Source organism: Mercenaria mercenaria, chromosome 4 (genome assembly GCF_021730395.1).
Source record: "Mercenaria mercenaria strain notata chromosome 4, MADL_Memer_1, whole genome shotgun sequence".
Lineage (NCBI taxonomy): Eukaryota > Metazoa > Mollusca > Bivalvia > Venerida > Veneridae > Mercenaria > Mercenaria mercenaria.
Genome location: NC_069364.1, coordinates 79,291,307 through 79,307,486, shown reverse-complemented (window position 1 = coordinate 79,307,486; position 16,180 = coordinate 79,291,307). Strand labels below are relative to the sequence as shown.

At 36.6% G+C, this 16,180-nt stretch overlaps 1 protein-coding gene across 2 annotated transcripts in view; it reads left to right on the top strand.

Moving 5' to 3' along the window:
* Window positions 1–4,612, top strand: part of LOC123552257 (E3 ubiquitin-protein ligase SHPRH-like) — a 41,272-nt gene extending 36,660 nt beyond the window's left edge. Inside the window, exons 31-32 of one of the 2 annotated variants that reach the window (XM_045341767.2) lie at window positions 874–1,099; window positions 1,130–4,612. In XM_045341767.2, coding sequence (XP_045197702.2) covers window positions 874–1,099; window positions 1,130–2,281 — 1,378 coding nt within the window. In that variant the 3' untranslated portion in view covers window positions 2,282–4,612. Of the gene's footprint in view, window positions 1–873 lie in introns of both variants that reach the window. The other variant, XM_045341766.2, reaches the window with a different exon arrangement.
* The last annotated feature ends 11,568 nt before the right edge of the window (window positions 4,613–16,180 follow it).

Here is a 16,180-nt window from a genome sequence, read left to right as displayed (position 1 = left end):
AATCACTTAAAGGATCCCTTCACCAGACTTGGTCTTAAGCATCCTTGTATGAACCTGTCTCCAGACTGTTCATAGATTTTGCTTGGCCCCTTTGAAGGGAGATCTGAACTAAGAATAGAAAGAAGCTTTTAATGTCTTACATTTTTAAAAGTTTTTTTCCTTAAATGTATCTAACAGATTGTATAAAAAGTGGAATATGTCATAGAATATCACTTGAAGATGGTTAATCAGACTTTGGTCATGTAACAGATTGGTTTGAAACTTTAACATCTGCTCAGTTATAATCATTCATGTAGTGCTTCATACAAATTACATTTTCTTCAGAAGTAATTTTTCAAATTTGATTTCTAATCAAGACAGAGTTATTTTAGCATCAATAGAAATTTGATAAACATACCAAAGAATGATTTTATTATAAGACTTGCTGTATTATACTATAGTATTTGTTAAAATCTTACTTTACATTAACAATTATATATATAGCTGAAATTCATTAGAAAAGAAAGTTTGGTCTGGATCCATGCTGGTCGCAAACCCACTATGTTGGTTTTCTCATGGCACGGCACAATTATGAAAAATATAAAATGTTGTGCAAATATGATGGCCCTGTTTTAAATAAGATTAAACAGAAATTTTGATTGGTGTCTTGTCATACAGTTAGAATTTACCAAAATTTCTTTTCCTGTAGAGGTTAAATACCAAATCTGAGAAAATATTATAAAGGAACCTAACAGAAGTTTTGATGATTTTACAGTATAGGACACATTAGGCATGAATTTTCCAGAGATGTTTAATTTTAATATAGGTTGTTTCATGAGTGCTAACTCTTATCTGTGCAAAATCAGTGGTTGGACATTTTTGTTTTGTTTTCAGGTCAACACATGTCCACAGGTTTTTGATCAAGCATACCATTGAGCAGAAAATGAATGTTTTACTGGAGTCGATGGACAAGCACAATGTTTTAGAGAAGTCAGAAGAAAGTGGTTTAACAATTGGTGATCTGTCTTCATTGTTCAATCAGCAAATGGAGGAGGAGGACCGTGAAGGGGTCCATAGCTTGGATGAAGAAGAGGGTTCGAGCCCCAGGTCAAACACCGAGGTGCCAAATAGCAGCAGGTCAGACTCCGAGGTGCCAAGTAGCAGCAGGTCAGACTCCGAGGTGCCAAGTAGCAGCAGGTCAGACTCTGAGATGCCAAGTAGCAGCAGTATTCTGCAGGATGCTACAGAACCAGTCTGTTGTACCAGTTCTAGCTTGCAGTTTGATTCTGCTGGCAATAGTGAGGCAGTGACAGCTGGTGTAAATGGTCGCAGTACAAGATCTGCTACACATCTTGAATCTGATGGTTTAAGTGAAGTTAATTTGACAAGTAGCAGTCAAGATGACATGACAAGTGAGACTACCAGTTCTAGTGTACAGTTTGGATCAAGTTTGGAAAATGACATAGGTATTGGAGACAGAAGTCAGGCAGTAATGTCTATTGAGGGTACCAATTTCATTAAGCAGTTTGGATTAAGTCAGAGAAAGGGCACAGGTTTGCCAGGTAATAGTCAGACAGGGATGGCTATTGAGGGTACCAGCTCTAATATAGGGCATGGATCCAGTCAGGAAAATGACACTGGTTTGTCAAGCATTGATCAACTGGAAGAGATGACTACTGAGGGTACAAATCCCAGTATACAGGTTGGATTCATTCAGGAAAATGACATCGATTTGACTGACAGTAGCCAGACAAAAATGACAAATGAGGGTACCAGCTCTAGTATAGGGTGTGGATCCAGTCAGGAAAATGACACCGGTTTGACCGACTGTAGCCAGACTGAGAAGACTAGTGAGGGTACCAGCTCTAGTATAGGGCATGGATCCAGTCAGGGAAATGACAGCCGTTTGCCATGCAGTAGTCACTTGGACTTGACTGGTCCTCATTGTGGAAGTAACAGTTTCAGTTGTGACCCTGGATCCAGACAGAGAAACGATACAGGTTTATTGGGCAGTATTTCTGGTTTTCTATCTCAAAGTACCAGTTCCAGTTCTCAGGTTGTTGCCAGTTGGGTAGGAGATGCTGTCTTGACAGACTGTAGTCAGACAGAGAGTGTTAGTTTGTTCGGTCAAAGTAGTAGTTCTAATTCTCACATTGTGACTAATCATGGAGACAATACAAAAACGTCTAAGTTGCTTGATTCTGAAGATGTTCAGGAAAGGGAAAAAGGACCATTTTGTGCAGACACAGAATTGCCAGGCACAAGTTGCGGCTACAGTGAAACAGGGGATGCAAATGATTAAACCTAATATAACAGAGTACGGTTATTTGACTCAAATGTTGATATGAAAAGGAGAAAGGTGATTTACTAAATTTTGTAGTTAATCGGCGATTTAATGCTGACAGATATAGTGCATGTGGTAATCACATAGATAAAAAACAGAACTTCTAACATTTAATAAGATTCCGGTAAAGACTATTATAGTGTATTAGGATTAGTTATACATATAGAACTATTGAAACTATGGAAATCTTTATAAAAAATGACAGATTGGACTTGTTCTAGCTTAAATAAAGTCTGAACAAACTATCACTGACCATGTTTAGGGCAAATAGGACCACTGAGGTCACGAGTTGTCGCAGACTTTCAATGATATGCTCTCACCACTGTTTGAAACCTTGCTTGGGTATTAGGACTCTTTCATCTAGCTGGCTTGCAGAAAGTCGGTGGTTCAATACTCTGGTGCTAAACACCTGAAATGATGCATGGAGTGGCACCTTTCTCCATTAACAAAAGTTTGGAAGTGGCCATATTACACTGTGCCGGTGTGACATTAAACAAAACAAACAAACAGATAGGACCAACTGACGTATGTGATTGAAACAAGGCTGGTACCTTGTATAGACTATGTCCATGTTCAGATAATTAGAACATTTAGTTATTGTTGGGTACCGATTATAATTGAGCCGTGCCATGGGAAAATCAACATAGTGGCTTTTCGACCAGCATGGATCCAGACCAGCCAGCGCATCCGCGCAGTCTGGTCAGGATCCATGCTGTTCGCTAACAGTTTCTCTAATTGCAGTAGACTTTAAAAGCGAACAGCATGGATCCTGACCAGACTGCGCGGATGCGCAGGCTGGTCTGGATCCATGCTGGTCGCAAACCCACTATGTTGGTTTTCTCATGGCACGGCTCATATTTTATTCCTGATTTATGAAGACATTTGCTTTTACTGTTGTGTTGTTAGTTTTTTCTTTCATTTAGCGTCCGTTTTATTGCCTCTTAGTAAATGTGTATTTTTTGGGATATAATTATATATGTGAATTCCTTTATTATGATTTTACTATGAATGTGCAGGTAGCTAAGTTATTGGAGATATTTAAATATAAAAAAGGTTACATGAAAAGTTATTGGATTAAAAGCTCTTGTTAAGATTCTTATTGCTTATACATTGTTTGTCTGAAATGTTTAAACTTATAAATTATAGTATATTTTGTCTTTTTCATACTAAATGTTTTGTTGTGCCCACTTAAGGTGAGCTTGACATAATTGCCGAAATGTTTGTTCAGTGTATTAGTTAGTGCTAGTGTGTCTGCTGGATTTGTCCAGATAATCACTTTAAAAGGCATTGAGCAATCTTTTTTATATTCTGTGTAAATGTTTACTTCAGTGGGATGGAGTATCATGCACAAACTCCTATCTCAAAGGTCAATGTCACAAGAGTCAAGGGTCATTTTAGAGCTTGCTCAGGCTGTAGCTCCGACGTGCACAGAACAATCTTTTTTATTTGGCATAAATGTTTGCCTCTTTTAGACAGAACGTTACCCTCTTTATCAAAGATCAAGGTAACATTTATGGGGTCAAATATTTTAGAGCTTGTCTGGGCCGTAACTTTGACAGAAATATTTGCCTGAATGAGATGAAATGACATGCACAAACCCCTGGCTCCTATCTTCAAGTTCAAGGTCATGCTTAGGGGCCAGTTTTAAATTAGGCGTTATTGACATGCATGAAGCAGTCTGATTTGGCAGAAATATTTACCTCCATGCAAACCACAGGTACTTACCACAAAGGTCAAGTCAAGATCACACTTTGGGTCATAAGTCATACTAGTTCTTGTCTAGGCCATAACTTTAACATGCACTGAACAACATTAAGCAGAAATAATTCCCTCAGTTTAACAGTATACATGTATTGACAAAGGGCACTGGTCCCTATCTCAAAGGTCAAGGATGCACTAAGGGGTCAAAGGTTATGTCGCTGTTACTGTGACATATGGAGCTTTTTTCATCTTTTGAACTGTTTGTCATTTGAGATGTGTCATATAATGGGCTTGACATTGCATGTTGCCCTTTGTGCATCCGCTTTCTAATATAATGTTTTGTATTTGTTTGTAATATGAAAAAAATGTGATAAGGATAACTAAAATACTTATGTTGTCCTTGATAGAACATGGAAAGATAGAATCTGTATATAGAGATAGACAATGGTGGGAGAAGAAACAAGATGTTGTGATATTTACATGTAGTTATCGTATTTTTAGGTACATCTGTATAGTAACTTTTTATTGTTATATCAGAGGATAGCTGATGTTGTGATTGTTATAGTGAAAAATAAAATGTGAAAATGGTGTTGTTTAGTAATAAAACATCCTTATAGCTTTCCAAAACAATTATTTTGGCGGACACTTAGATTTGCTCTTGTCCATCTGGATGTCTGCCCATCGGGCATCCATCCATCTACATTTGTGTCATGCATATTTGACTTAGAGTCTCCTGGTGTGTTCTTTAGGATTTAACTCGGTAAGACAGAGTTATAGCCCTTGACAGTCAAAAATCTGCATAAAGGGCCTAAAAGTTGAGAGTCTTATATGTCTCAAAAAGTATGTGACCTAGAGTCATGAAAGATTACAGGATTGTTATTCAGCATGTGAAATTTTGCACATAGGGGTTTTGGGATTTCACCAAATCAAACCAGAACAATGGTCCTTGACAATCAAAACTTAACACTGAGGACGTAAAATCCTTGTGCTGACGCATCCCAGAAAGTATTTGACAGGGAGTTGTGACACTTCGTCGGAATGTTGCTCAGCCTGAGGTTTATCCCCCATTCCCCACCAATCCCCCCACCCCCTTCATTTTTTAGTCCCCGTCAAAAGTGGTGGGGGGGTTATAAGAATGGTCTCCTTCTGTCCTTCCGTAACATTTTATGTTCGCTCTGTATCTCCTAAACCCCTTGAAGGATTTTCTTGAAACTTTGGTCAAATGATCACCTCATCAAGACGATGTGCAGAACCCATGAGTCAGCCATGTCTGTTCAAGGTCAAGGTCACAACTCTAGGTCAAAGGGTTGAGCCCTCCATTTCGTGTCCGCTCTGTATCTCTTAAACCCCTTGAAGGATAATCATGAAACTTGAATCAAATGAACACCTCATCAAGACGAAGTGCAGAACCCATGAGTCAGTCATGTCAGGTCAAGGTCACAACTCGAGGTCAAAGGATGAGCCTACCATTTCGTGTCTGCTCTGTATCTCTTAAACCTCTTGAAGGATAATTATGAAACTTAGACTAAATGATCACCTCATCAAGACGATGTGCAGAACTCATGAGTCAGCCATGTCGGCTAAAGGTCAAGGTCAAAGGTTTGAGCCTTCCATTTTTTGTCCGCTCTGTATCTCCTAATCCCCTTGAAGGATTTACATTAAACTTGGATCAAATGATCACCTCATCAAGAACTCATGAGTCAGCCATGTCAACTCAAGGTCAAGGTCACAACTCGAGGTCAAAGGTTTGAGCTCTGTATCTCCTAAACCCCTTTTAGGATTTTCATGAAACTTTGGTCAATGATCACCTCATCTAGACGATGTGCAGAATTCATGGGTCAGTTCAAGGTCAATGTCACAGCTCAAGGTCAAAGGTTTACCCTTTCACTATCCATACCAGTGGCGGGGGATTTAGCTGTCTTTCAGACTGCCTTGTTTTTTCACTCTTAGTTCCTTTTATCTTTAGTGAGTCTGCACATTTACTTCAGTAGGGCGAGCACAGATTTCCAGATTGTCGGGCTGTCTGTGAGATCCCATGGTGACACATGTTCTCCAGGACGATTGATCAAAGACATTGCGTTTGAAATCATTTGTCCTTCACCTCTGATTAATGTGCGGAAGTCGGCAGTATCTTGTTGAAAACAGGTAAGTACTGGTATAAAATCCAGAAATGCTCATTAGGTTAACTGCCCGTCATTACACAACCGAAATACTGTTGAAAAACAGTGCTAAATCCAAAACTAAACAATTTTTTTATGTTGTGTTACTTCATGATGTACTCTCTACACCTCCTAACGTTGTATGAAAATTTAGTCTTGCATTGTCAGTGACAGTAGTGCCCTATGGGCAGATATCTATTTTAAATAAGCATAGGTTTTGTAATTATTTGATCATTTGGGTACCTTACTTTCATTGATCATGTTCAATTACACCCTTGCAGTAGTTTATGCCTGAAGTGAGTTCACGCCTGCCCGCAGTTTTACATTTCCTGTGCAAAAACTTGTGCTTGGTGAACGAAAAAAAAATGGAAATTTGATGATAATTTTTCTGTCGTCATCTTAAGAGAACATATAAAAATGATACAGCCACATGAATATATAAATGTGATAAAGCATCAGCGAGTTTGGGCACTGTCTTATACAGCTGCCAACTGTGGCAAAATTGTGTTAAATTCCTTTTCAAATGGACTTCGAATTTGGTGTATAAACTTTAGTAGTTTCCTCCATGAGATTTGACTGACTGAAATATAATCATAGTTGCTAATCATTAGAAACCATATAAAATAATGTCCATGTAACGGAGGAAAGTTGACGTCACTCCCGCCCCATCCCCATTTCAATCAGCAATACCATATACACTCGTAGACTTTTATAATCGGTCACTGTTGTAATTGCGATAACTTGGATAATATTTAAATTACACAACTGATCACCTTTGTTCCCATATGCTATTTATTCGCGAGGGTAATTTTCTATTAAAATGGCTTAAATCAACCATGCGTGGTATACTTTTTTTTCAGCGTAGTCTTAACGAAATATATAAAAATCATAGGTGACCGATTATAAATGTCTATGAATGTATATAGTTATGGCCCTGCACAGAGTCAAAACTGCTTAAAAGGCCTTTAAAGGTTTGAGTCGCATTTTACGGCGTGGAAGAGGCGCCTTTAAAAACAAAACAAACAAACAAGCAAAAAACGGCTGCAGTCGTGCCTCTGAAGGCCTGACTCAATAATTAGACCGCATAATACCTTGATTCTGCTAGTGGTTTTAGGCATCACGCAGAATATGCGATGCGTACACCACAGTGACCTTCTCAATGCGTGTAGAGGGTCAGTAAGTCCTCCCAGGGAGCGGACCAATATTACAGCGTGATAGAGGCGCCTTTTCAAACAAAAAGAAAAACGGCCGCAATCGGGCTTCTGAAGGCTGCAGACACCAGGAAGAATATGCGATGCGTACATCACAGTGACCTCAATGCGTGTAGAGCGTCAATAAGACTGTCCCTGGGCGCCGACCATTATTACGGCGTGACAAAGGCGCCTTTTAAAACAGAAAAAAAAATCGGCTGCAATCGGGCTTCTGAAGGCCTGACTCAATAACTAAACCGCTTAATTCCTTAATTCTACCAGTGGCTGCAGACACCAGTAGTCAAGGCATTATAGCCTAAATAGATGGGTAACCTCAAACAAATTCCTTCACAAGAAATATTTTAATTTTCATACACTATAATATCTGCACTAACAATTTACAAAAGTCCTCAGAAATATTTGTGTCCAATCATGAAAAAATATATGTCTTTTATACCCTACTATTTTTCTGCAAGTCCCTCGATTTTTTTCTTCACGGAAGTCAAGAAGATAGATTGTATTATTTGTTTCAACTCTAAAACATGGACATCTTGAATACTGATAGAAAAAATGAAACAGTTTTATTAAAACAAATATTTATTGCTTCGAATACATACTAAACATGTAAATAATCACATTTTATGTGTATAAAGACCCGAACTGTACCCCACCCACTACATTATAAAGATAATCATATGAATTAACAGGTAGTTTCCATTTAGTAACAATGATGTGTATATAGCATTATTTTTACAGTGTTACATTTATTCTTATTATATACAATTTTATTTTACAAAGACTATGAGATCTTATAAATATTTATCTGTGTAAAGTATCACTTAAACTAACAACCTCAGTAAATATCGAGATGGCACATTATAAAGCAGAACTTTTGTTTATAAGTAACAAGCAATTACTTACTGGAAAATGTATATAAATAAAATGCTGCACATTACATGTATTACATTTTTCTGGTATTAGTATTTTAACAATATGTTTTTTTTTTCAAACACATTCAGTGCAATAATAGATTTATTCATATATGTGTTCATATTTACAATCACTTCATCAAATTTAATTAAACATACACTTCAGCCCTATTAGAGATATCTATCTTGAATATAAATAGTAAAACAATAAAACAGTTATGTCAAAATACATACTGTTTGCAAAATTGATACATACAATACATGCTAAATTCATAATAGCATGTGACTGAAGTCCTGATCTGTACCCCACCACTTTAATACATAGGTACATATCATGTAATATCTAGAATCCATATACAGTCAAACCTATGTTGAAGACCACCTGTAGATAAGACCACCTTAACAAAAACACTGATGCAATGCCAAACGGCACCAGTTTTATTACCATGAGACCATTATTAATGGATATTTCACCTGTTAATTGAGACCGCCGGTCAACAAAGGTAAGTTTTTGTTCTTCCTATTTGTGGTTTTTACAGAACATGTTCGGCTGTAGTAACATAATATGTTTGCACTGTTATCAAATTTCTACTGTTATTCTCATTATATGTACAATATCACTGTATAATAAATTGTGAGATCTTAGAAACTTATATACATCGGTGAAATTAGCTCTTCCGTGTGACTACAACATAATCGTTTGTTAATAATCTATAGTGCAATGACAAAATACTTTGATTAGCAGAGTATTTTAAAAAGCAACAAGCATGTACTGACCAACTGAAACATAGTAATATAATTATATGGTAATAATTATAACTCATTTCTAATACTACGTTTTTAAATAACTATGATACAAAATAGTCTGCCTTCAAATGTAATGAAGTATACAACAGGCTTAGTAGATACATTTGCAGAGAATGTTATACTGACAAGTACTTTCATGTTGACAAGTATCAACAAAGAAACATTTGAGACTGAGAGGCAAGCAAATATTATCATTAAGCTTCAGTATCCCTTCATGCACATTATTTAATTTTCCAGTTCATCTTCTACTGATTGAACTTTGCTACAACCGATTCCATTGCATTCCCCACAGGCAGTAGAACAAGGCAGACCATGCTTACGGCAAGTGCATCTTCGAGAGTCGCAATTTTGTTTGCAGTTGCATCTTATGATTTTCAAAAGTCTCTCTGGCGCAGCAGGTAAATCACATTTCAGTGGGGTAAGCCTGCCATCTTTTTCATACCAGCCCCTTTCCCCGTGGTTGTAGTATTCTTTCAAGCCATGTCTGAACTTGTAGGTACACCCTGTAGCTGTGATATTTGGCCGATCGAGAAGTTGGTGGTAAACTCTGTACTTGTACAACTGTTGTGCCTGTACTGACACGCTGAAAAAACTTTCTGTATCTTAGCCTATCTAAACCTTCAATTTTCTTGCCATTGAACAACGTACACATCATTTGCTCTCCTGCTCTTTCGACCTCTTCGTGAGTGGACTCTTTCAGAAAAATCTTTGCATTTGCATGGAAATCTGTGTCGACCATGGCTTTTTTTAGAGCAATTCCTTTTCCTATTCCGTATATCCTCGATGTAGTGTCACAACCGCAGAATGCGTGGACAACAGGTAAAACACTGCATATGCCTTCAGTTAGTACATTCTTTGTCTTAGAAATATCCCAAATTTTCTTTTTCTTTGAACCAGAGTCAGACTTAAAAAATATCTTTTCCCTGCCTTCTTCCGCACGATGACACAGTAAAACTAAAAGGTCTGTATCCTCACCAATAACCACCGTCGGTTTTTCATCTGATAATTCCACTGCTGTTTTCACTATCAAGAGATCAGCATCGTCTGCCGCATAGTGGACGTTACAATTGGTATGTAATAATTTTTCTCCTAACATCTTGATGAAGTTCTGTTTGTTTTCTTTATTTGTCAAGATCGATTCCTTTTTGGTTTTACAAGTGTAACTCTCGCTGAAGGATATTTTTGCTCCTATTCTGCCTTTCGTCCTTCGTTCGTGTGTTGTGTCTTTTGTAGAAGGCCCATTTTCATACCCGTCAAATACAATATGTGCATTTTTATAGTTTGTTTCGACAAATCTGCAATAATTACTACATATTGCTCCAAACGAGGATCCATATTCCCAAGGATTCGTTGAAGTAGAGATCCGCCATCCAAAACAATATGACACACGGTCATGGGTGGTATATATGTTGCATCACATTGTCCCAAGTCCCATATAGTGTTAGAGATTTGAGGCTTCTGTGCTTCTCTCATTAATCCTGAATTGTCAAAAAGTGCTGATGGATTTGCTGACAACTCATGCTTAAATATCTCCTCAGGATCATCAGTATAGCTGTCCGCAACTGCCATAATTCTTTGGAACAGTAGCTGAGGGTCTACATGGAACTCTTCTCCACCAACTTTGATATTTGTTTTGGACCCCAATGTAACAGCTTGATCGGTACGTTTAAACGAATGTTCAAGAACCTTTTTCCCTTCCATGTTCTTCAGTATTTTCTCACCTACATTTCTTGCCGAGTCCGCGTTTACATTTACGTCTGCTAAACTTCCCGTTTCAATATTTCTCAGGTTTGCTTCATCTGAAATGGGTTTCGCTCCCGAAGAAACTCTAAAAACACTTGCCGATCTTTCTCATCCCTGTCGATTCGAGATTTTGAAATATCCTTGTGCTGATCACTTGTATTGTATTTCTTGTTAGTATATTCTTGCATTGCAAAATTTATTTCTGCACAGGCTGGCATAGACAAAATCCACTGCGTTCGTTGTAACTCTGACAATCCCCTGCCTCTTGTCAGTCCACCTACAGACTTGACACTGCGCATAAGTACTTGTTCAATAACCAGATCGGTAGAAAGACCACCCCACATTCTGTTTGACCTTCGGACCACATGCAATCCCTTTTCAAATGCTTGGCAAACTTCAGGATGTGTTATATGAAGACAGTTCATTTGCTGAAGGTACATGTAGCTTGATTTCGTGTACAGATTATGTCCTGCAGCTGCAAAAAAAGGAAGCATGTTTTTCAAACTCTTGAGGTGACATCGCCAATTCCCAATCCTTTCAGCTGCGATAAACTGTTTCAGTAGGTTGATCATTTCTAAGTATTGTAGCCATAATTTTGCAGTTCTAGAATTTTCAATGTATGCTTAGTACTTTCAACTTTGTCAACCATTTCTTTAAGATTTACATTGTCTTCAGTTACTAGTAGACGTTGATCAATTTTCTGCTCGAGTACACTTTCAAAAATTGTGACTAATTTTCTCTGTTCAGGTGAGTAGGCTTCATCATTGCTTCTCCCTGTTTCAGCATTATTGTTATTCTCATCTGTATACTGCGTTTCCATTAACTCAGGAAATGTCTTCTCCATAATGAGCTGGTCAAGTGCATCACTGGCCAAGAAATGACCTCTAATTGCCCTCTGAACCGCCTTTCCACTTAGCATATGGCAAACAGTGTTTGGAGCATATACAGTGCTTAGTAGTTCTGAAAGACCGCTATTTTCCATAATCTTCCCTTTACACCCCAAGAAACTCATTTCCATATGAAAGGCACCAAGTCTGATTACAGCTCTCTTCAGCTCACTAGAATCTGGTTCGTTTGTTATGATAGTCATGGCCTTCCAATACAGTGGTTGGTCAAATGTTATGACAGGGTCAATGTTCATCAAACGGGCTTGCTGTGCAACGTATGTCAAGGTGGAATATATGCAGGACATATCACTTGGGTTCATGTCTATCATGGGAAGGAACTGGACTTTGGACTCTCCTGGATGTTCACCCTTCTGAACAGTTTGCATGATTCCAGACCAGCTTGGTGTCATTGGTCTTAGTGGGCGTGTAATTTTAACAATAAACTCGAAGTTTCCAGGTATAGGATCCTCACAATCTATATCCAACAACTTCTCAAATATGACATTTTCAAGGACATTGTCATTTTGTTTATAATATTTATATTGATTTTCCCAATTTTGACAAGCTCTTCATTTGTTACTTGTATCCTGGGCACAACTCGTCTTTTGTTGTCCTTTGGTGTAAATGTTGCAATTATGCCATTCCATGGAATGTGTTATGGCCGTCAATCGTCACAGTGTTGTGATCTATATTGTCAGCAACAAATTGTACATACTGTTCAACATTGTTCCTGTCAACTGCATTGCCTTGAGTATATGCTGCACATTTCTCGTATTTTTGTACTTCTTGGTAAGAAGAGCAGAAGCCTAGACTGTTTAGGGTCTCTATGAGAATTCTTGATCCAAACTGGTGATGTAACTGAACACCTAATCCAAGCTGGAGAGGACATATTATACTTCTAGGAATCGCTGCTTGGACAATTGCTTGGCTAATAGCTGTGATAATTCTCTCTGGGTCCTTTTGGTCAATGAGTTGCTGTAATAATGTTACTAGACTAGGAGGTACATATTTTCTGTTGCCTTCAGTTGACATATCATTTGCAGATGGGTATATCTCTGTATTTTCCTCCATATCTTTGATGTCATTCAGAATCAGTTTTCCTGCTGTCTTTATGATTGCCAGTTTCTCACTTTCACTGTCATTTTTATTTTGTCTGTGATAATAGTTATGTAAAATAGCATGGGCTCTACTTCTGAAAGTAACAACATTGGATTTTCCATTCAATTCTGTAATTATAATACTATTACCATAATGCTCTAGCATTCTTCTTTTCATATATGTTGTGCTGTACGAGTTATCTTCACCACAAATGGATGCCATTTTTTGTACCAAGTCGCTGATTGTGGTAAACCCAATTTCAGTTTCCTCAAATTCTTCCAAAACAGTTTTGAAGGCATTGTCAGCACAAACGCAAGCAGGTCTGCCTTTCTTTGTCTTGCTGCACTGGTCCGTCTCATATGCTGCTCCATCATCTGTCACTGGTGACTGAAAACATTTTGGAATTTTATATCCAGACCTAAAATTAGAACAACAAGACTGGTGATATCTAGCTTCAGCAGCAGGAGAGATCACAAACACATTCTAATCGGCCTAATACTATATCACCCCAATCATCATTTCTTTCTAAACAAACATCTTTAATAGACTTTTGAAACTCTAATGTTAAAACAGGGTGAACATCTCTACCTCGTTTACGTTTATGTTGTTTATGTGTTGCATTTGTTCCACAGAAAAAACACTTCGTTTGAAAGTCAAATGATAATTCTAATGACTGTCTAGTACTTGGACTTGTATATAAATTTTCTTTGCTGCTGCTATTGAGACGATTCTGATTGGGTGGCAGTAAATCCTCCTGCATTCCTTGTGAACTTGCTGTCCAGGTGAGACGACCAACGTTCGACCTGTAATTCATACAAATTTACTTTACTTATAACTAATAAACCTTACATTAATCTTTATTTATGCTTTCATTTTAGAATTTCATGTTTCTTACATATTTGATGTTGCTGAAGAAATATATTTTGGATAATACACGCATGTGCATGCATGTGTGCGCGTGTTGTGACAATAGTTTAATCATAGACAATACTGAATGAATTCATTTCAGCTTTAGTAAGTATAAAAGAAACGATTTTACAAGTTTTGGAAGAAACAATTTAAGAAAATGGCAATGTTATTGTGCTACCTAGATAATGTTATACTAGATGACACTATAGTACGAAATATTAAACTGATATATATAGATCAGGAGAGCCTACAACACAAGACCCTTTAAATACTTGCTTTTAAGAAGCACTAACCCTTATTCTTGCTGGCTGCTATGATGCTCTGCATCCCTGTCGCCAAGAACTGAAGTGGGGTTGTCGTCTCTAACGCCACATAAAACGCAAGTGTTTTCATCAGAAGTACTGCAATTGGAATAGAAATACAAATGTATCAATAATCTATACTATAATACGAAAAGTTACTTGAAATTCAAAAGATCATTGAACAATCTCTATGTACATTTAAGAGCCAAGAAAATGTTATTATCATACAAAAATCCATTCAAAGATGATGAAATTAAATAACTAATAACTTTTAAGTAATTACCTCATGATCTGAACTTCAGTTGAATACCAATATCATTATTCACAACAGGTGTTGAATTCTTCTGCAGCAACTGTAATAATTAAAAAGAGTAATAAGTTTAAGAAGAATATAATAAATAATGAACAAAAAATAAGGGACATCAAGAAGATAAATATGCTAAGAAATTGTATTTAGGTCTGTTTACAATATTTTTATATGCTTAATAGCCAAGAAAATAACATTATCATACAAACATCCATTCAAAGACAATAAGATTAAATAATATGTAAGTAACTACCTCATGACTTGAACTTCAGATCATAATACACAACAGGTGTGGAATTCTTCTGCAGCAACTGTATACTGAAATAAGTTACAAGTTTATTATAGGACCCAACTAGTAAACAAAATTCTCAGTGACATCAGGAACATAGATAAAGCTAAGGAAGTGTAATGGTTACAAGTACAGGACTATTAAAAAAAAAAAAAATAAAAAATGGACATTATTTTATGCATAAAATTATGTCCACGATGGCGTTCCATAGTTAAATAATAAAAAAGAGAGACTTTCTTTATTGCTTTTCCCCATATTTTTCCCTACATGATTACTCCTGAAAGATATCAAATATATACAAATTCACTAATTTACCATTTCAGTCACAAATAACTAATAACTTAAGTAATTACCTCATGACCTAACTTCAGCTAAATACCAATACCATAATACACAACAGGTGTTGAATTCTTCTGCAGCAAACTGTAATAATAAAATAAGTAATAAGTTTATTACAGGATCCAAATGAATATAAATAAATAATGAACAAAAAATCAGGGACATCAAGAAGATAAATTATGCTAAGAAATTCTATTTTCAAGTCTGTTTACAAATATATCTATTATGCTATATAGCAAAGAAAATGTTATTATCATATAAAAATCCATTCAAAGACAATGAGATTAAATAACTATGTAAGTAGCTACCTCATTACTTGAACTTCAGATCATATTACACAACAGGTGTGGAATTCTTGTGCAGCAACTGTAATAATGAATAAGTTGTAAGTTTATTATAGGATCCAACTAGTAAACAAAATTCTCAGTGACATCAGGAACATAAATATACTAAGGAATTGAACTTGTTTTAATCCTGGTTACAAGTACATGACTATTTAAAAAAGAAATAAAAATTGATATTATATAGTTTATAAAATTTATGTCAGCGATGGCGTTCCATAGTTTTAAAAAATTCGGAAAGAGGGACTTCCTTATACTTCGGGTTTTTTCATTTTTTTTCTACATGCTACCTTTGTAAGCATATCAAATATATATAATTTCAATACTTTTCCCATTTCAGTCGCAAATAATGTTTTTTAGGTGCATAAACCGCATTTCACATTGCGTCGTCTGCTAGACCGCAACAAGCAAAACTTTTCATGATTTTCATTTATTTCCGTACTGAAGACATATTTATGGATTTTCCCAAGAAATATTATCATAAACAAACTTACCACATGCAGAATGTTCGATGATTGCCAATGATTTAAAATTGTTTTTTCAGTTATTGTCCGATTCCGAGACAAATTATTTACACGGAATAGCGTTATATTTCCTAACCGTGAACTTTACTGCGGAGTATGGCAGGACGTTCGAGACATAACATTGTGTACAGTACTTTGCAGATTAAATACGTCTTTTTTCAAGTAACGCCTAGGGATTTTGTTGAGGACTTTTAGTATGTTATCACACTTGTATTTATCTTCGTTTTTATAATAAATACTCTTGTGAAGGAATTTGTTTGACCTTTTCTCCCAGACAGCTTTGCCTACAGGTAGAACATGAGATGCGTTCATTACAGTGACCTACTCAATGC